The sequence below is a fragment of the Mytilus galloprovincialis genome, chromosome 5 (genome assembly GCF_965363235.1).
Source record: "Mytilus galloprovincialis chromosome 5, xbMytGall1.hap1.1, whole genome shotgun sequence".
Lineage (NCBI taxonomy): Eukaryota > Metazoa > Mollusca > Bivalvia > Mytilida > Mytilidae > Mytilus > Mytilus galloprovincialis.
In genome coordinates this window covers 82,713,285-82,734,475 of record NC_134842.1, presented here as the reverse complement: position 1 = coordinate 82,734,475, position 21,191 = coordinate 82,713,285, and the positions used below count along the sequence as shown (strand labels likewise).

Sequence of the window (21,191 nt, the reverse complement as noted above, 5' to 3'; positions counted from 1 at the left end):
CTGCTTATACAAGTCCATTTATATAGCGGTAGAATTTGAAATGGTACAAAACAATAATCTCAGTCAGGCACGCATTCAGACCACTGAGCCAAACTGAGGTTGAAATAACCATGATATAATCACATAAGTTTAAAAATTTAAATATTTAAATTATGCTGATTTCCATAGAAGTAGCTTTTACAGTGGAACTTGCCTAATCGGACACACACACAGAAAAAAATGTCAGATTAAGCAGGGTGTAGAAATACTCAGGTTTTACTGCAAGGAAATGCATATTTTAGGACCATGAAAATGTGTCGGTTAAAGCAGGATGTTGGAATATTAGGCAGGTTACACTGGTTATATATCATTCTTTAACATGAATAAAGAACAAACCCGTAAATTATTATAAAACTCGTCTAGCACCAGACTCATGGATCTTGTTAAGTTAGAAACATATGATGTCTCATGTTCTAAAGCTTCTTGAAATGTCTCAAAATCTCTCATCCATTCTACTGCAAAACTATTGTTCACAATATCTATCTGAAAAGATCAAGAGGAAACTGTTAAATATACAGATTTAGGTGATCTTTCTTCTAAAGGAAACTTCATGTTTTTTTTATACACATAACATAGAAATAAACACAGGATTTAACAGATTTTATGTAAGGAAAAGTGTTATTTAATCTATTGTAGTATAATTTTTAATATTTGTTTCATGATTCAGCATGGTGATTGAATAGTTATCTGGACCATGTGTTGTTTGTCTTTGTTTGTCCGTAAAATTGTTTATTTGTTGGAGGAGTTGATTGTTGGTTTATGTGGTCTTTTATGCTGTTTCCTGATGAAAAATAATTTAATGTTCCAAAGCTACTATACATGCAAATTTAGAAATTATTGCATGTATTTATTTATTATTGCGATTTTATAAGAAAGGACAAAAATGTGAGTTTAATTATTGCAATTTGGAGAAAAAATTGCATACTGATCAACATTTCAGTTATCAGAATTCAAGTACTTATTATTGCTTTACTCACTCAGTTCCATTATTCCCATTATAAATAATTTCTGAATTTAAAGTATTTAATGTTTCTTTTATTTTTATGGTTCTAACATTCAGCCATGAAAAGACTTTGAAAACTTTATATCAATTTCTTAAAAAGTGTCTCTTGCTTCATCTCAAGTTTTTCGAACAATCATAGTTGCAAATGTCTATCTTTTTTAAAAATCATGACAGAATGTGAAATACACACCTACTACACCATGTACACCCCCTACTTTAAGACTACTTACTTTGTTCATAACAACTATAAAAGGAAGCTTGGTTTTATACAGTATACTACAGGCATATAACATATTGGACATAAACGTAACAGGATTGACACTTCTGGATGTATCCATACAATAAACTATAACTGTTGGTACAGAGGACGCCTGAAAATAAATCAGAAATGTCACTGTAAGTGCTATTCTTGTTATTGCAGGTCTAAAATTTCGGTGCAGACTGCAGATGAATCAATAAACATGAAACATAGTTATCTTTTACAGTTAGAATTAATTTGAAATGCTAAATCAAATATTTTCATTACCTTACATATAAAAATGATCTATCTTCATATTTGATTTGTAGAGAGTCTTTAAACAACAACACTTTAGGGACTACTGCAGAAATTTTAATGATCGACATATTTCTGTGCTTGGCATCATCATCAGGATAAAAACAATACATAAAATTATGCTGAAGTACAAAATCGGGATCTAAAAATTTAAACTTCACAATGTTACTATGGTTTGTAATTTATATTTAATTGTATACATGTTTACTCAGTATCAATATTTTTGCTGATTAACACATAAGTTCACTGTTTTAATGTGGGTTGTGTGTAAAGGTATGTTTAATCTTGCCAGTACACATTATTCTTAAATTATAATACAATTTGAATTTAAATAATTTTTGTTCCTTATTCAATAGCAAAAACAACAACAACAGCACTACTATGAACTTATGGCCATTGCTATCAAGCAAAAAAAGATTTGAAGGATAACTCCTAAATTTGTTTGCTTTGTGATTAATTTGACCCTATTAATACTTCAAACTTACTAATGTTTCTGTTATAATAGTTCCGGACGCTGACCAGGTAAATACTTCAATCTGACCTGGTGTGTCCAACAGTATATATCTGTAGAAAAAATATATAATAAAGTCAGAAATATGTCACTCAGTCACATGACTATATCATGTAAATCACATCGTTCGATTCGATCAAACATGTCTTATTCAAAAACATGTTGAGTCATGTATATAAAAAAGTATTCAAAATAAAATTTAAAAAGTGGTAATTTTATCTCTGCATTTCATGCATTTGTAAAAGTTACATTTCTTTAGTGAGTATATCACTATATGGATCTGAATATATGCATTACAGCTTACGGTTTCTGAACACAAAATGAGACCAATAATATCTTTAAGTGTAATTTAACAGGCTCTTTATAGCTTGCTATTCGTGTGAGCCAAAGCTCCATGTTGAAGGCCGTACCTTGACCTATAAAGTTTGTCTTTTATAAATTGTTACTTGGATGGAGAGTTGTCTCATTGGCACTCACACCACATCTTCCTATATCTATACATGGTTGTTCATAATACATTTAAGCAGCACGGACAAAATATTTCTACAAACAATAGCAGATGAAGAAAGGGCCATTTTTCATTTAATTGAATTTTCTCATCTAAAAATAATTGATAATCTGAAAATAGAAAAGTTTGTTTTATTCCCAATAATGTACTTACTCTGTTTCTGAACTTTTCTCATCAACAAATTTCATGACCTGAGTGAATAGAAATCGATTTAGAATAAATAGCAAAAAAACAATGACAAATCTGACACAGAATATGTATAAACAGTAATTGTGATGGTCAATATCTTTGGTATGTTCAAATTAATCAATTCAACCAAGTATGTAAACAAGGTATTAATGGTAAGGCCAAATAAAAAAGTATGTGTGGTTCCAGTTACATCTGAAAAAAAGTTAGGGTAGGTAGGTAGGGATTTTTTTTTATTTTATGGTTTTTTTTTTACATTGAGTCTATGGGAGCAACATTCTGACTTTAACAGTGCTTAATGAAAAATGACAATAAAATCTTTAGGGTAGGCTATTTTAAAGCCGAAAAAGTAAGGACGGTAGGGTTACTGGAACCACACATATACTTTTATTTGGCCTAAACATGACAAATTGTGACTTGAATGGAGAGTTGTCTCATTGGCATATATCATTATTTAAAGTGAAAACTTTAATAAAACCAAGCAAATAGAATAGTTAGTCAATTTGACCATTATACCTGATCAGTGTACATACACTGAGTATACACACAAATACACTACATCTCCTTATATTCATACTAATCAAATCTTTAATGAATTCTAAACATGACATTAACATAAACATTAAATATCAAACTTATCAGCAGTTGAAGTACTTCTGCAAAGTCTATGAGCATTTGTTTTAGAATTTAGTCATTAAGTATTGTTTCATTTGTACCTTTTTTTTATATCTATTATACTGCCTATAAAATTCTTAATGTCACATGAACATGATGAATGTATGGTATATGGTTGAGAACTAAAACAAGACAAATACCACATATAAATCCACAACTTATCATAAATATGATATGAACATTCTCACCTGATCAAATCTTGTAGCAAATAAGTTAAGTGAAGTCACTATCCCTCCATTTGGTCCTAAAGAATACCTTGATATTTGTTAAAGAAAATTCACTCAGGTAAAAACATTTAAGAGACAAACTTTATTCATGCGGTGGTTGAGCATGTTTTATTATTTCTTGAACAATTTTGACAAGGAATACTCACAACCAAAAGTTTATAAGACAGCTGATAGTAAAACAAACTAGAGGCTCTAAAGAGCCTGTGTCGCTCACCTTAGTCTATGTGAATATTAAACAAAGGACACAGATGGATTCATGACAAAATTGTGTTTTGGTGATGGTGATGTGTTTGTAGATCTTACTTTACTTAACATTCTTGCTGCTTACAATTATCTCTATCTTTAATGAACTTGGCCCAGTAGTTTCAGTGGAAAATGTTAGTGAAAATCTACAATTTTTTTGAAATTTGTTAAAAATTGACTATGAAGGGCAATAACTCCTTAGGGGATCAATTGGGCCAGGTGAGCTTAAAATGTGCTTCATTGAACGCAGATTGATACAACCACAGAGGTCCAACCATGAACTGTTGGGGCAAAAATGGACACAATATTCAAGCTTCATTTAATAGGTGTGAATTTGGATTGTAATTAAATAATTGACACATTATAGGTTTCTGACACAGAATAAATGAAACTAGAAAAATGCTTGTTTTAGACACTTTTTGGTCCCTAATTCCTGAACTGTTTGGGCAATTACCCCCAAAATTAATCCCAAAATTCCACTAGTGGAACTGAACCTTGTGCCAGTGTGGTGCAATTTCAGATCAATTTAAGAGGGTGTCCATGAAAAAACCAGGCAGTGGATGGCACATGACATATTTTGTTTTCAAATTTTTTTCATTATTTCATATCACAAATTCATTCTTTCTCAAAGTTAAATTTTTTTTTTTTATTAACTGCAACAAATAAAGGGAAATAAAAATACATAGAAAGCACTGAAAATTCATTGAAAAGGGGAGATAACTCTTCATTTTGTACAAAATTTTGTTGCATTGTTAGTGAACTTTGAAATCATTTTCTGATGATTAAAAAATATCTTTGACATATATATCCTTTGTATGATATAAACATTGCATTGGAACCAAAAATTATGTGGGAAGAAAAAATATGTTGTGCCACCCATATCATAGGATTTGCCTGATATTTACTTGGACAGTCTCTTAAATGCTTATACAAAACTTATTGTCCCGAAACAAGAAAAATGCATTTTGGGCCCCTTTTTTGCCCCTATTTCCTAAACTGTTGAGACTATCCCCCAAAAAAATAATCTCAACCTTCCTTTTGTAGTATTGAACATTTAGTTAAATTTTATAGAGATCCATACACTTGTCTAAAGTTATAGTTCGGAAACCATGTCTTTGCACGACAATATGATCACAATATACAAATGCAAATCTTTTACGGTTGTATAAAACAACAACAGGTCTAAATAGAACCACCAAAACCATATAAGATCAACTTTGCCTGATGGAACTGCAATCTTCATTATCTAAGATTTACCACATTTCTTTAATTCTATAAACTGGAAATTTACAGACATTATCATAATAATGTATTTTTCAAATCTTGATATACCAAAGCACAGGTTACTTGTACCTTCCAGAACTGATCACCTATCAGCAGTCGTACCAAATATAGGCAACAGTAGTATACCGCTGTTGGAAATTCAGAAATCGTTTCGGTGTTGACATGAATATCAATTATATGGTCATTTTTATAAATTTTCTGTTTACAAAACTTTGAATTTTTCGAAAAACTAAGGATTTTCTTACCCCAGGAGTAGATTACCTTAGCTGTATTTGGCACAACTTTTTGGAATTTTGGATCCTCAATGCTCTTCAACTTTGTATTTATTTGGCTTTTTAACTAGTTCGATCTGAGCGTCACTGATGAGTCTTATGTAGACGAAACGCGCGTCTGGCGTATAAAATTATAATCCTGGTACTTTTGATAACTATTGAGAAAACAAGAGGCTCTCAAGAGCTTGTGTCGCTCACCTGTTACTGTATTTACTGATGTCGGCCATCTTGGTTGGTAGGCGGGGTCATTAGACACTGTTTTAAAATTGATACCCTAGTAATGATTGTGGCCAAGTTTGGTTAAATTTGGCCCATAGTTTTGGAAAAGAAGATTTTTGTACAAGTTACAAAAATGACGAAAAGTTGTTCAATATTGACTATAAAGGACAATAACTCTGGGGTTCTCTGACAATTTTGGTCATGATTGATCTTTTTGTAGATCTTACTTTGCTGAACATTATTGCTGTTTACAGTTTGTCTCTATCAATAATAATATTCAAGATAATAACCAAAAACTGCAAAATTTCCTTAAAATTACCAATTTTAGGGCAGCAACCCAACAACGGGTTGTAGGATTCATCTGAAAATTTGTAAGGGGATAGATCTTATTCTGACGGACATTTAAATCTTGAAAGATTAGCCCTAAATGTCTTAGTTTCAAAGATATAAAGCAAAAACTGCATTTTACCACTATGTTCTAATTACCGCCATGTCGGCCATTTTGTTTGGTAGGTGGGGTCCTCGGACACATTTTCTAAACTATATACCACAATTTTGATTGTGGCCAAGTTAGTTTAAATTTGGCCCAATAGTTTCAGAGAAGAAGATTTTTGTACAATGACGAAAAAGTTGTTAAAATTGACTATAAAGGGCAATAACTCCTTAAGAGGTTGACTGACAATTTTGGTCATGTTGACTTTTTGTAGGTCTTATTTTGCTGAACATTATTGCTGTTTACAGTTTATCTCTATCTATAATAGTATTCAAGATAATAACCAAAAACTACAAAATTTTCTTAAAATTACCAATTCAGGGGCAGCAACCCAACAACAGGTTGTCCGATTAGTCTGAAAATTTCAGGGGAGATAGATCTTGACCTGATCAACAATTTTCCCCAGTCAGATTTGCTTTAAATGCTTTGGTTTTAAAGATATAAGCCAAAATATACATTTTACCCCTGTGTTCTATTTTTAGCCATGGTGACCATCTTGGTTTGATGGCCAAGTCATCGGACACATTTTTTAAACTTGATACCCCAAGGATGATTGTGGCCAAGTTTGGTAAAATTTGGCACAGTAGTTTCAGAGGAGAAGATTTTTGTAAAAGTTTACGGACGATAGACGCCAAGTGATGAGAAAAGCTCACTTGCCCTTTCAGGTCAGGTGAGCTAAAAACAAATACGGGTTACAAACTAAAACTGAGGGAAACGCATCAAATATATGAGGATAACTACGACACAAAAATGTAACACACAGAGAATTGTACTATAATATAACAATGGCCATTTTCCTGACTTGGTACAGGATATTTTAAGAAAAAATGGTGGGTTGAACCAAGCCAGACATAGAATAAAACTAGTCACATGACTTCAATGCTCTGAAACAACCTATATTTCAATGCCCTTGTAACCAAGGATACTGTTTCATCACTTCTTTGTAATTAACTGTGTCTCGGATATCTGAAAAGAAATTATCAGTTTTAGCATCACAATCAATGAAATTACACTCCATCATTGGGTACAAAAGAAAGTGTTTAATTATGAAAAAGTTGGTGTGTAAAGAGACAACAAGTCAAAAAGGGTCTTTAATAGTGTATATATAAATAAACAGCTGCGCCATGAGCGCATGATCATAAATAGTTTCTGAGAAAGTTTTAAGCAATAACCATATATTGTTTTTGAGATACAGAGGGACATATGAACCCCCCCCCCCCCCCCCATCTTTTTTTTCTTTAAAAAAACTAAATATCACTAAAATAAAATTTTGAATCAAAACCAAAAAGTATACAGATTTTTGATATACGGTGCGACATGTGAAAAAAACACCCCCCTGTTTTAGTTACAAAGTGCCGTAACTCAAAAAGTTTGAATCTTATTTTCACCAAAAAGTATACAGATCATGTGACCATCATAACAAACAACTGTAATAAGTTTCATGAAATTTGGATAAGTCGTTCTCAAGTTACAGTGCGACATGTTTACGCCGGACGGACAGACAGACACCATACATTTGTATAACATAATAAGTCCCGCCAAAATTATGACGGGTATATAAAAAGAGGATGTGGTATGATTGCCAATGAGACATTACTCTCAACAAGAGACCAAAATGACACAGAAATTAACAACTATAGGTCACTGTACGGCCTTCAACTATGAGCAATAGCTGCTATGCTTAATGGGTTTTGCTATAGTTGCTAACTCGTACGTCATTTGACTTCAGGTTGAGAGTTGCCTATCATACCACATCTTTTTAATTTCATATTATGTTACTTTGTTATTTTATACTATAATCATGACAATATATCTAGTGTGTAATCATGTTCATGTTTTATGATCATCAATTTTCATGTCTTCATGGCACATTGTGATCTATAGGGTTCCTTGTAGCCAGTAGCCCTTTTCACAAAAAATCTTTTAAGTGTAAAATAAATCTTACAATTTCTTTGAGACATATGCATGATCCAATGATGATGTGTGAGAGATCAAATTATTATAACTTCTTTCAGTTATTAGAAAAAAATAACCATTTGAAGTTATCTACAAATAAACAGCTGCGCCATGAGCGCATGATACCCCTACCGTCTTGTGTGGAAGTTTTATGCAATAATCATAAATAGTTTCTGAAAGTTTTAAGCAATAACCATTTATTGTTTTTGAGACACGGCGGGACATGTGAAACCCCCCCACCCTGTTTTTTTTTTACAAATATCACTAAAATAAAATTTTGAATCAAACCAAAAAGTATACAGATCTTTAGATTAATATAACAAAGAAGTGTGTACAGTTTCAAGCAATAATCATAAATTGTTTTTGAGATACAGCACGACATGTAAAAAAAAAACCTCCCCTTTTTTTACAAAATACTCAATAACTCAAAAATAAAATTTTGAGTCATGACCAAAAAGTATACAGATCTTTAGATTAATATAACAAAGAAGTGTGTAAAGTTTTAAGCAATAATCATAAATCGTTTTTGAGATACGGCACGGCACGACATGTAAAAACCCCCTCCCCCTTTTTTACAAAATACTCAATAACTCAAAAATGAAATTTGAATCATCACCAAAAAGTATACAAATCTTTAGATTAATATAACAAAAAAGTGTGTAAAGTTTTAAGCAATAATCAAGAATTGTTTTTGAGATACGGTGCGACATGTGAAAAAAAACAAAAACACCCTTGTTTTAGTTACAAAGTGCCGTAACTCAAAAAGTTTAAATCTTATTTTCACCAAAAAGTATACAGATCATTTGACCATCATAAAAAACAACTATATCAAGTTTCATGAAATTTAGATAAGTTGTTCTCAAGTTACGATGCAACATGTTTACGCCGGACAGACAGACGGACGGACGGACACCGGACATTTGCATACCATAATACGTCCCGTCAAAATTTTGACAGGCGTATAAAAAATGTTAGGATGATAACATTTTTCCTCTGACCAAACCCAAAAACTTTAATTTCAAAAATTCTTGTGATATTTTTATATTTGTAAAATTTGAAACAGGACAGATGTCACAGAAATATAATGTTATATGTATTTAAAAATTACAAAAATATATCACATATAAAGTCCACTTAATGAATGGCTATTATTTATTTTGAATTTATTGAACCATAGAATTAATTTTTGACTCTTCACATTGAATAATCCGCGAAGTGGATTATGTAAAATGTGAAGAGTCAAAAATTAATTTTATGGTTCAAAATAAATTATTGCCATTCATTATAAATAAATTTCTATCAAAAATAAGGCTTAATTTTATATTATTTGTATTAACAGTAACAAGTTGGCGTATGAATACACAACGTCAGAGTGAGAGTAAAAGTGGTCGTGTCGCCATAAAAATTGACAACATTGAAAATAAAAGTAAAAATTTTATACAATCAGAAGACAGTAAATACACCACATTTATTTATATACCAATATTTGCTGGAAAAGGTACTTCATGGACTGCAGGATCTAAATTAATGACATAAGGAGGCTTCTTTTTAGCATGAAGGCAAGCTGTAATTCTCTGTAAAATATAATGGTGAAATCAGTTTGATTAAATAATAAATAAAACTAGATGTGTCATAAAGACACAAATGGCCTGTCTCAAAAATTGAAAAATCTGCAATTTCAACAACACATGTGGACACAAACATGATATATAAAATCAGCTCAAATTCTGAAGGTGTTTAGAATCAAAGTGATGGAAATCACTCATGGAAAGATTAGAAGAGTAGTTTGAATTATTTCATATTAAGGTATGGTGGGGGAAAATGAACATTTATAAAGCACTATTGCTGAAAATTGCATTTACAGCAGGTCTTTAGAAGGAAACTTGCTTTTCCAGTATGAGGATAAAATGAGCTCAAATTAAATAATACGGGTCTCTTAATTTGCACAATTTTATTTAAACTGCAGTTTATATCTTATCAAAATTATGTTGCCGGTTCTGAACATGTTTAAAAAAAAACAAAAAAATGCAAAAATTCTTCTAGTAAATGTTACCAACTATCCTTGTAAGACATAAATCTGGACCAACAGCTTAAAACTTTAAAGTGTCAACAAAAAAAATTGAAAAATTTTGGGCATTTTGTAAGTTGAAACAGAGGTTATGTCACAGTGTAGATACTATTCTGTACGCTATCCGGAAGTCGCGATTTTCGAAGCGATGATTTCCAACTGGCTAACAGGACAGTTCTGCCTACCGTTACTTTTCTCATCATTTGTTTAATCCTATATCTACAAAGTGCTTTGAACATCTTCAAGGAATATATAGCATCATAAGTATGAGTAACTGTAACAAAAACATGCATTAGAATATAAAATATATGTGTGCATCACATCAACTTGGTAGAAAAATGTGAAAAAGATGGACAATTTTACTCTCGTAGTACAAAGCAAATAATCTTTTATTGCAAATATTTGCATCAGTTTACAGTTAAGTATATACTGTTTCAATATTATTTTCGTATTTAAGTAGAATATTTGTATTTCCCATAAAAAATATGTTTTCCTTGAGCATGTTGAGGATCCCAAAAATAAATTACTGTACGATCAGTCTAGAACTGACTGTATTCTAGAAGCGATTGCAGATTTTTTTACTGTATGACCAGTCGTGATTTTGAAGAAAAAACAACAGCAATTTGAAGATATATACGTGTATATGTGATATTATGAACTATCTAGGGAACTATAACATGTAATTACTTTCATCAGACAATACAAATATATTTTCTGATGAATTTTTTAGACGACAAAATAATTGTATTTTTGTTCCATCAGTCTTATTTAAAATCAAATACCTAAAAAGTAATACATGATTCGCTTGTGGACTTTGTAATAGTGTATCGTTACAGTTATCTGTTTATAGCTATTACATTTTTAAAGATTATTTACACCGTCCGCCGTTGACCAATTGATGATAACATAAATCAAGCTTGTCTCTTTAAAAATAACAAAAAATGGATAAAGACAGCTTTGCGTAGGGGGATAATTCATGTGATATAATTTTGGTAAGTTTACAGAAATAGAAGGTCCATAATGCATTAATCGAGTAAAAATGGAGCAATTTCAGAAAACTTTAATGATTGGTTTAGGAGGTGTTGGAAATACCTGATGGGTGCCCCCATATAATGTAATGTTCAAGTCCGTATCTTATATAAAGTAACCCCATAAAAAAGATTTTTACTAAAATTCGAAATAGACGGTGCACAATACAGCCATTATCATTTATGATAAGGAAACCGAATAAGATTAGTTAATAGTTATATCAGTGAAGGATTAAAAAAAAGGGGATCCGACAGTTTGAAACCCTTTTTTAACTATCAATGCATTTGTATGGGAACATATATATTTGGAATCCCCTTTTCTCCTGGATTGGACCCCTCTCCATTTAAAAATGGCCGAAACCCCCAATGTATATTAACTTAAGTGGTTTATGAGGAGATGCGCTTACAAAACCGGCGAAACATATTGTACCGGTCCAACGGACGAACGGAAAGACGGATTTCTTTATCACTATAACCCCCGCTTGACAAAGTGGTGTACAATTGAGTGTCAAAGAGACAGCTCTACATCTTAAACAAAGTGAAGGAACTGTGATCAATTATAGGCTACAGTACGGCCTCGAATATGTGTAAATACATGCATTTTTATATAACAACTAAATCTGTGTGTTTGTACAATTTTAAGAATAATGGAGGACATTTCTGAAACTTATATACTAGTATACATCAAACCTTCCTCTTATTTTAGCAACATTTAAACATCCTTATACTTAATGTAGTTAATAAAGTCGAGTACACCCTATCAAGCTAAAACATGTTTCATAAGTTTTCAGGATGTGAATGTATTGAAATATATTTGTGTTATTTAGAAAAATGCCACCTTCTAATGTACTGTAAATAACTTTGAAATCACCACTAGAATACAGTGACATAAAGACTGATCATACAGTTTTAAAATATACAAGCAAGACTGATCGTACAGTGAGAAATTCAAACAAGTGTAATTTTCTTATTTCTGGCTTTAAAGATCTGGTTGAAACTTTTACCACCACTTGAAATATACTTCATTTAGTTAATTAAGTCAGGTTTTTAAGTTAATTTGTACACTAAGAGGGTAAAAAGATTGTTTTTAGGTTCGCCGACTGATTTTTCTTAGTGATGCACTTGAAAATCTCTTGATTAAGGCAAAGATACGAATAATGAATGTGCGGAATTTAATTCTAAACCATTTGAGAATATCGATGTCGGCTGAATAAATCATTAAGCAATGTACAGATGATCAACTTACCGTTTAATTCAGTATACCCATCAAATTTAAAATGTGATCCAAAAAGTTCTCGCTTCGAAAATCGCGACTTCCGGATAGCGTACAGAATAGTATCTACACTGTGTATGTGGCATTGAAGATTAAAAGTTTTAGAGTGCCTTTTGATCAATTTTTAAAGTATTTTTCAACACAGGACATTGAAAATGTACTTTTTCAACGTAAACCAATTAAAAAACTTATCTTATTGAAATGTGGATTCTTTCTTGATTGCAAAAATATATATTCACTTCTAATAAAAATTCGAATGACTAAAATAGATATAATGATTGATGGGAAATAAACTAATAAACAATGGTTTGTTATAATTAAATATTTTAAAATTTTTAAACTGTTTCAAGCCAATTCCTGATAAAAAAAAAAGTGTACTAATTTAATTGTTGATTAATTACAGATGTCAATCATAATTATTGGAAATTTATCAAGTAAATTATAGACCTTACTTGAATACCTTTTATTTATTCATATTTATATTCATATTTCATTTTTTTTAAGATCTTGTTTATATCCATTAATCATTTATCTTTCAGATATAATTTACAGAATCACTTTATGTAATGTAGATCAAAAGTAATTGGCAATAAATAAATATATCATCCTTATAAATATCAAACATCTAATATACACATTTGTGTATTCAATTATGAGGTCAAATACTTGTGTATTAAGAATTATAATTATGTAAGACTGAGGTTGATAGGTAATGTGGTCAATTTGATTGGCAGTTTAGGAGGTGGGGCATTGTGATTAAAGGTCCACCTTGTCTCTGATTGTTTAGTGATAATGACAGTTGTCAAGCATACTAGTTGAATCAATACCCAGTTACCTAATCAAAATGTTTTTTAAAAAGCCTGCACATCAACACACCTTAATGACATACACTCTTGAATGAACTGCGCCAATTATATAGTACCCAGTTTTTTTCAGTTATATGTGTATTATGTGCACATACATGAGAACCATAGGGAACTATATTTCAGTGTGAATACATTTAGTAACAGTAGCTAACCTGTCCTGTTGTTAGGGAGGCCGGTGCCTAAGTAAAGATTTAGAACAAGTTCTAATCTTTCCAAAAAAGTATATATATAGCAGAATAACAGAATGACGGACAAAGATAAAACTATATTTTACAATGTTTTAGTTCATTTAAATGTTTTGGAGTTTAGTATGACGTCCATTTTCACTGAACTAGTTCACATTTTTATTGAGGGTCCAGCTGAGGCCCATATCCAGTTATTGGATTGTCTCGCTGCTTGAAGACCAATTGTGGCTTTCTGCTGTTATCTGCTCTTATTTGTTTAGGCATTTTATCTAAAGCAATTAAGCATGGCACGATACCATGCCAGATTTAGAGCAAGTCAGAGGGGATACTCTCAAATTTCTACTAAAATTAAGGAAGGTATATCAGAGTGTCTTGGTGTAACTCAGTGAATAATTGCAGCTTGTGGAGTTTGGCAACATGTTTGTTACATGTGTTAAACTGTACTGTACTGTTGTAATAAAAAAATTCAACACAAACATCATTTTTTTATAATGGACAAGATTTTCAAAAGCATTTGTATGGGGAGGAAGTCCCCTATTACAGTAGAAAAAAAAATTTAAAAAAAAAATCAGGAAAATTTCCTTAATTTTTCATTCTACTAATGAACTCAAAATATTTAACTTTTTTTTCAGACTTTTTTTAAATCCCTGCATCTGCACAGAAATCTACTTCCTTTTCCGTCTTGTTTGCATCAGACTTTGAATAAAAAATATATTTATCAGTCTACTAAAATATATAGAAAGGAACTCAATACTAATTCATTTTTAAAAATTGATTGTTATGAAAAAAACCTTACCTGATGACAGCGTTTCTTTGTTTACATTGAATATGACATCTTAACTTAAACAACGTCACAACTAAAATCCCTAACAACAGAACCAAAATCGGTATTTCTGTTTCTTTTTTTTTAACATGTTTGAATTAAAAAAATAAATAAATTCATCATGTTCATACAGACTTTGTCCCCTATCACAGGTAATGTCTGCCTCATATTAAGGGGATGAAGTCCCCTATTAAATGTATTACAGTCATGACAGTCATGACAGGAGAAAAATCAATAATTTTTTTTTTTTTTAAATCAGGAAAATTTCCTGAAATTTTTATTGTACTAACATGACTAATGAACTCAACATCGTTAACTTTTTTTGTCACTTTTTTTTTTATTCCTGCATCTGCGCAGAAATCAAATTTCTTCTTCTTTTTTACAAAAATTTTTTTTCGCAAATACCCCTCAAGAACATGCTATATCTGTTTAATTACACTGAATGTCTAAAACGCATTGATGATCGTGACGTTACAGGCTTCCAGTCGGATAGAGTATTTTTTGGCAAATACCACGGCAGAGAGGGTAAAAAAGGCATATCCTTTTTGCATATACCCCGGCAACGTTAAAAATGAACGATATGCATTTTATAGCAGTAAATTTGTGAAAAATACACTGGCTATCAACCAATCAAAACCCAGGATTCTTACATACATGTAAGGTGTAATTATTTTAATAATTCTTTGATATGAAAAAACATTACCTGATGATATCTTTCTTTGTTTAAATTGAGTATGATGTCATAACTTAAATAATGTCACAACTAAAATCCCTAACAACAGAAGCAAAATCGGAAACGTCATGGTATTTCCGTTTCTTTTTTAACAGATTTTGAAGATTAAATATGTTTGAATTGAAAAAAAAATCATACAGACTTCGTCCCCTTTCACCATTGTTCACCAGTCAGGGAACTTACTTAAATAAGTGATTTTTAAATCACTTATTTAAGTCATGTAAGTAGCAAATTCAAAGTTTTGTCACAAATTGGGATTTTGTAGTTTTACCAAAATTTTAAACACATAGGTTTAAATAATATCTTTTCATTAGTAAAATTGAAAAAAAATACCTTTTTGCTTCTTTTAAGTAGCAAGGTTTATGCCTTTAAATTTTAATTATATCATTTAGCTGCAAATTCTATTTTAATTGAAAAAATGCTATAATATTGGCTTTACATAATGAACTGATACTTTGTTAACAGATTTTTCTCAGCAGTGAAGTATTTTTCCTGTGAAGTTCAAGATTTCATCTTTCAGATTATGTAATAAAATTTTACTGTTTGCGATAAAAATTTCACTGTTCGGGGGTGTTGAAATTAGTGGGGGTTATTAAAATAATGATACTTAAAGAAGTGATTTTTGGGAAGGAAATTGAGGTATGATACTTAAACAAGTGATTTTTATGTCATTATCCTAGATTCAGTACAAGGTCATCACCTGAAATGACCTAGTCATCCTATAAACACAGATGTTGGTTCTGATAATTTTAGAAACATAATTAGTCCCTTGATCATTGGTATTCTATATTTAAAGCTTCAATAAAATTAAATCACTTCTTCTAGTGATTAATTTGTACTACTTAAATAGGTGATTATTAAAGAAAGACAACTCTTACTTTCAACCTTTGTGGAAATAATGTTACTTGAATCAGTGATTTAGAAAATCACTCATTTAAGTAAGTCCCCTGACTGTTCACAGATAATGTACATGTAGTATATTTTTTAATACACCTTATTGCTATCTGTCCGCCATTACTGGATATCACACAGGTTCTCGTAAAATTTTGACGTCATACAACAAAATATCTGACGCCACAATGGAAAAGTGATTGCTGTATGCATCAAAAGTTCAAGCGGCCTGTTCAGCTGGGATTAGCGATTAGCCATCATTAGGTGTATTAAAAAAGAAAAAAATAATTCAACATGTTCAAAAGTATTTGTATATCAGTCAGGGGTGGTACTTCGCTTAAACAAAATGATTTCAAAATCACTTCTTTGAGTGATTTTGCCTGTGAAATATTTTAAATTTTCGCACAGACTTTTCAAAATCACTGAAACAAGTAATTTGAGAAGTTAAAATTTAATCACTTCAATAAGTGTTTATAACATTTTTGGGATATTTTTCCCACAAACTCGATTTTTTTATTGGTAAAAAGACCCGATTTACATTGAAAAAACAACTATGTACATGCAGTAATTGTCATTTGCTTGATAAGCTTTAATTCAATTTATTGTGCCATGAAAACTGGAAATGGAGTCTAGCGGGACACGTGAAATTACAAAAAAAAAGAGAATTGCTTACGTACATAGTGTTAGCGGGATATGGGAATCAGACAAAACAGTAAGCAGGATCCAGGATCAGAACCCCCCAATGAGCATGATGAGACCCCTTTGTACATGCAGTTTATTTTTTAATAAAAAAAAAAAGGTACTATAGTTAATTCTTTATATAAAGATTTGCAATTAAGATTGATATAACATTTTTGTATTGTATATTTTTAATGGCTTTGGCTTTGCAGTGGTTTTAAAAATGTGTAAACAAGGCAAAATAAGTGAAATTATTTAGCCGACGACGACTGTCACCTGAACAAATGTTGTTTTTCCAGATCCTGCCATCCCAAGAACTATAATGCAAGTAGGTTTTTTAATTGTATGTGCTTCTGTTCGTGCTTCTGATGGAATTTTATCATCAACGTTTTCACAACATGCCATTTTTCAGAAAATAAGTAGCAAATTAGTTGAAGCAATATTTTCGTATGTTATTGTAAATATCTGTTGAAAATAACAGTATCATATTATAAACTGATTATTATAGATTTAAAATAAGGATTGTTTTTTTGTTCTCATTACTATTACAACTTATCTTATTTTTTATTTTTTTAATACGAAAATAGATGATACAAAGGTACGCAAGCGCTGGAATTCCGGAAGAGGGGAACTTGAAACAAGCAGCAACGATGTAAACAATCTAAAAAAAATCGACAAAACAACAAATTAACTCTTAACCTGGCAGGTAATTTGTCGATCATGCATAAACATTCACCCCAGACACTGGATACATTGTTGTTTCTAAGAAAACGAGGGCTTCACTGGCTCTAACACTAAGGCCGAGTTCACTAGAAACTCTACAAAATTAATCGACTTCAGAGTTAATAGATTATCACGTGAACGCACAAAAGTTGATATTCGGAACAACTCTAAGTAACTCTGATAAAAAATAAGATATTCTCATTGGTTTCATTCAAGAGTTTCTCAAGTTTAACCCTGGCTCGGTGAGGGTTGGAACCAGGGTACGAGGGGTTGACTCAAGTGGTATCAGGTCCATTCGCGCCCAATACACTTTCGCACCCTACACGTTCACACCTCGCACGTTCGCACTTAAGGTCTGTTCGCACTCTACACGTTCGCGTCCAATTTTAATTCAAATTCCAGTTGAATAATTGGAAAATCATGATTGTTGTTTTAAATTGCTTTGGTGTAAATACTGAATGTATTTATAGCTTGGTAAATAAGAGTAAAACATTGAAGATTTTAAATGAAAAACACAAAAGATAATTGTTTTTAACAGCTTGGTCCCTTTGATCTGTAACAATGAAACAATAAAATATAGCAATACACGAATTATAACCAAAACATGATAAAATTTATTCAACACACAAAAAAAAAAACGTAGTCAGAATCTCACTTTATTTTGAAACAAGTCAGTGAAACAAAGTTTATCCATACACTAACCAAAACATGATTAAGAGTTCTTCAACACAAAATAAAACTTTGACAGAATCCCACTCATGACTTTATTTAGAAAGGATTATTATTTTTTTTTAACCAATACACTTTCCGAAACATGATTAAGATTTATTCAACACAAAAAAAAAAATGCTGTCTCACTTTATTTTGAGACAACATGGACAATGACAACAATTATACTTATAAGAATACACTTGCCAAAACTTGATAACAGAGTTATTAAACACAAAACCAATTAAAATTGGGCGCGAACATGTAGGATGTCAACACGACTATGGGTGCGAAAGTGAAAGGGGGCAAACATGAGTGGGTGCGAACGTGAATGGGCGCGAACGGACCCAGATTCGACTCGAGTGTTTCAAGTAAAATCGTTTTGTTGAAACCCGAGTAAGTAAAGTTAACTCCAGAGTTTCAAATGAACTCGGCCTAACAGACAGTGATTGGGAAGACACTGTCACTCATCATCATATCAGTCATGAACTTTAGTATTGTGACAGGAAATATTTCTTTAGCTCAGTCGGTTAATGAGATGCCTTGAAACACAGAGGTTCGTGTTCCAGTGGAGACATGCAACTATTTGACAAGTAAAATCATGCTCTCCGGTTACATTGGTGCAAGTTGTTCTCTTTTTTTTTTTTTGCCATCATGTTTCGACTTATGAGTTTGGTATCTTGGCATTCTGTTTTAGTTCTACTTTTAGTTTTTCCAAATTATCTTATGCATGCAGGCATGGATGTCTTGAATCAAGGCTCGCGCTAGCAGGCGACTGGGGCAATAAATTTGCTTTCATACAGTACAATTTTCGCGAAAGCCATCCCAAACTCCATACACCGAGTTTTTTCCTGGTGTGACACCAGGAAACTCCGACATCACTCCCTAAATTCTCGGAGAAATTTGGGAGTATTCCCTCCGACTTCCGCGTAAATCCGTTACCTTTTGTTTATTGTATTAGCGACATCTCTCCCAGTCTGGAGTGATGCGGTGTCACACCAGGTAATTAATTGCCCTAATCCTTCTGATCTATGCCGGCACGCGAGTCAAGGTATGCGAGATTTCTAATGTAATTAAACAATTGTATTTCCTGTCTATTGATTATCAGTTTATATCCGATTGCTTGAAACAAATGAAAGATTAAAATAAAAATCAAAACGTTGAACATTGTTAATTCTTTTAATTACTCTGTACATTTAAATCAATTTTTAAAAACAGCTATATTTGATTTTGACTTCCGTTTTTTATCAGTAAATAAATATTTAATTTACTAAAAGAGATATAATTGTGTAACAATAAACGGAGAATTAGGGTAGTTTAAAGAAAAGTGACGCGTCTCAAAGTTTTTTATACAAGTAAAAAAGAAAATATTATTCACTATCTGTTATGCTAATAAGTCTACGCCATTTCCATTTTACGATTACAAAATAAAAGTTTTAAAAAGCAAAAGGTTGTTGTTAATGCTTTCAATTGCATTAAAGTTTTATAAAAAAAAATCTATACTTGATTATGACCTCGGTTTTTTTTTATCGGTAATTTATATAACTTACGAAAAAGAGACATAGTTGCTTGAAAATAAACGGAAATTAACGCTGAAGGTATAAAATGTGAGAAAGAAAGAAAATTACGTTTCTTAAAACTTGTATATGCAAGAAAAAAAGAAAATACTTGTCACCATTCCTTATGCTTAATAAGTCCACGGCATTTTCTCTTCACGATTTGTTAGCATTACTTTAGGATAAATAATACATTTCGGCTACAACAGGAATACTTCTATAGCTGCATCAACTCGTCGTTGCATAATATTCATTTACGCACAATGAATGTAAACTTTTGTGTTGTATTTAGAACAGTGATCTTTAAATATTTTTAAAGCAATTAATTGCCGTGGGCAGACCATACGCATCTCAGTGATCAACAGTGCGTAGTTGAACTTGAACTTGACTTTGCTCACAATATTGAATGCTAAAAATAGTGACATCAATTTTGTCCACGAGATTTTTATTTGGCGGGAAATAGTATCATGTAACAGTAAACTCAGGTGACCTTTCTGGATAACCGTGGGAAAATTCATTCAAGGTCTAAACTTGCTTTGTAATGATTGACATAAATTTGTGTGCGTTAAGATTGAGGCTCTAGAAGGTACTTTTACAATTGATTAACCGGATTCTAAATTGTATTCCTTTTCGGAATTAACCAACATCAGCCTTTTATTTTTACGTTTCTCAGTCAACAGAGGACATAAAACCGGACATTATTTATACGTCCATAGTCAACACTATATATTAATGGTAGATGAAAACAGGATGCATGTCGTTCAGTTCCTGATGGACGTTGGTAGAGATCCTCTGTGAAAATTTGCCGATCGTAAAAATCTGATCCACATTTTTTTTTACATGTTTCTTTCTTGTAGAACACGATATAATTTCATTTAAATATTCTATTTTATAATTGTTGAAATACTTCTTTTTATATTTCGCTGAGGACTTTTAACGAGCAGTAAAATACGGATTGCGCCAATCCAATTTTATTTTAAATAATTAAAAATCAATAACAGATCATAACGGATAAAAAACACATGATTTTTTTTCTCCATATAATTAAATATTTAAAGGTTGTGATTATTGTGTTGTGTCTGGGCGGCGAATGTATCTCAGTATTTATGAATATAGGGCTGCCACATTGCATACAAAATTATTTGTCACTTTACAGTTTCTTTTTTAAATTCAAATATTTCAAGTCGGTAATCTACCGAGGTAACGAAACATAATATTTTACATTTCAAAATAAATTGAAAGTAACAGAGTTCACTTGTTGATCCGATAAATTAACTCTTGGGTTTAATTTAGATTGGACATATTACCGTAAAAAACATCATTTTGTTTTAAGCCAGTTGATATTAATTATATAATATTGAACTATTAATGAACCGAATATTGTTCACTGAGTAGGTCATAAAAGGTTCTAATTGTGGTAAAATCGTCTTTGTTGAAAAAACAAAAATTATGACTATAATGAAAATACAAAATAAGTGTTTTATTCGTAT

At 31.4% G+C, this 21,191-nt stretch overlaps 2 protein-coding genes across 7 annotated transcripts in view; one reads left to right on the top strand and one right to left on the bottom strand.

Annotated features, from left to right (window-relative positions):
* LOC143076527 (GPN-loop GTPase 1-like) overlaps positions 1-17,155 on the bottom strand; it is a 44,608-nt gene extending 27,453 nt beyond the window's left edge. The window contains exons 1-8 of the mRNA XM_076252351.1: positions 16,991-17,155; positions 9,650-9,743; positions 7,140-7,179; positions 3,664-3,730; positions 2,768-2,805; positions 2,081-2,159; positions 1,273-1,413; positions 376-522 (exon numbers count right to left, since the gene is read on the bottom strand). Of these exons, the coding sequence (XP_076108466.1) occupies positions 376-522; positions 1,273-1,413; positions 2,081-2,159; positions 2,768-2,805; positions 3,664-3,730; positions 7,140-7,179; positions 9,650-9,743; positions 16,991-17,119 (735 nt within the window). The 5' untranslated portion in view covers positions 17,120-17,155. The remainder of the gene's footprint in view (positions 1-375; positions 523-1,272; positions 1,414-2,080; positions 2,160-2,767; positions 2,806-3,663; positions 3,731-7,139; positions 7,180-9,649; positions 9,744-16,990) is intronic.
* Positions 17,156-17,298: 143 nt separating this feature from the next.
* Positions 17,299-21,191, top strand: part of LOC143076525 (serine/threonine-protein kinase 36-like) — an 81,088-nt gene continuing 77,195 nt past the window's right edge. For all 6 annotated transcript variants that reach the window (XM_076252349.1, XM_076252350.1, XM_076252348.1 and 3 more), the window contains exon 1: positions 17,299-17,420. The gene's annotated coding sequence lies outside the window, so the exon portion shown is untranslated. The remainder of the gene's footprint in view (positions 17,421-21,191) is intronic.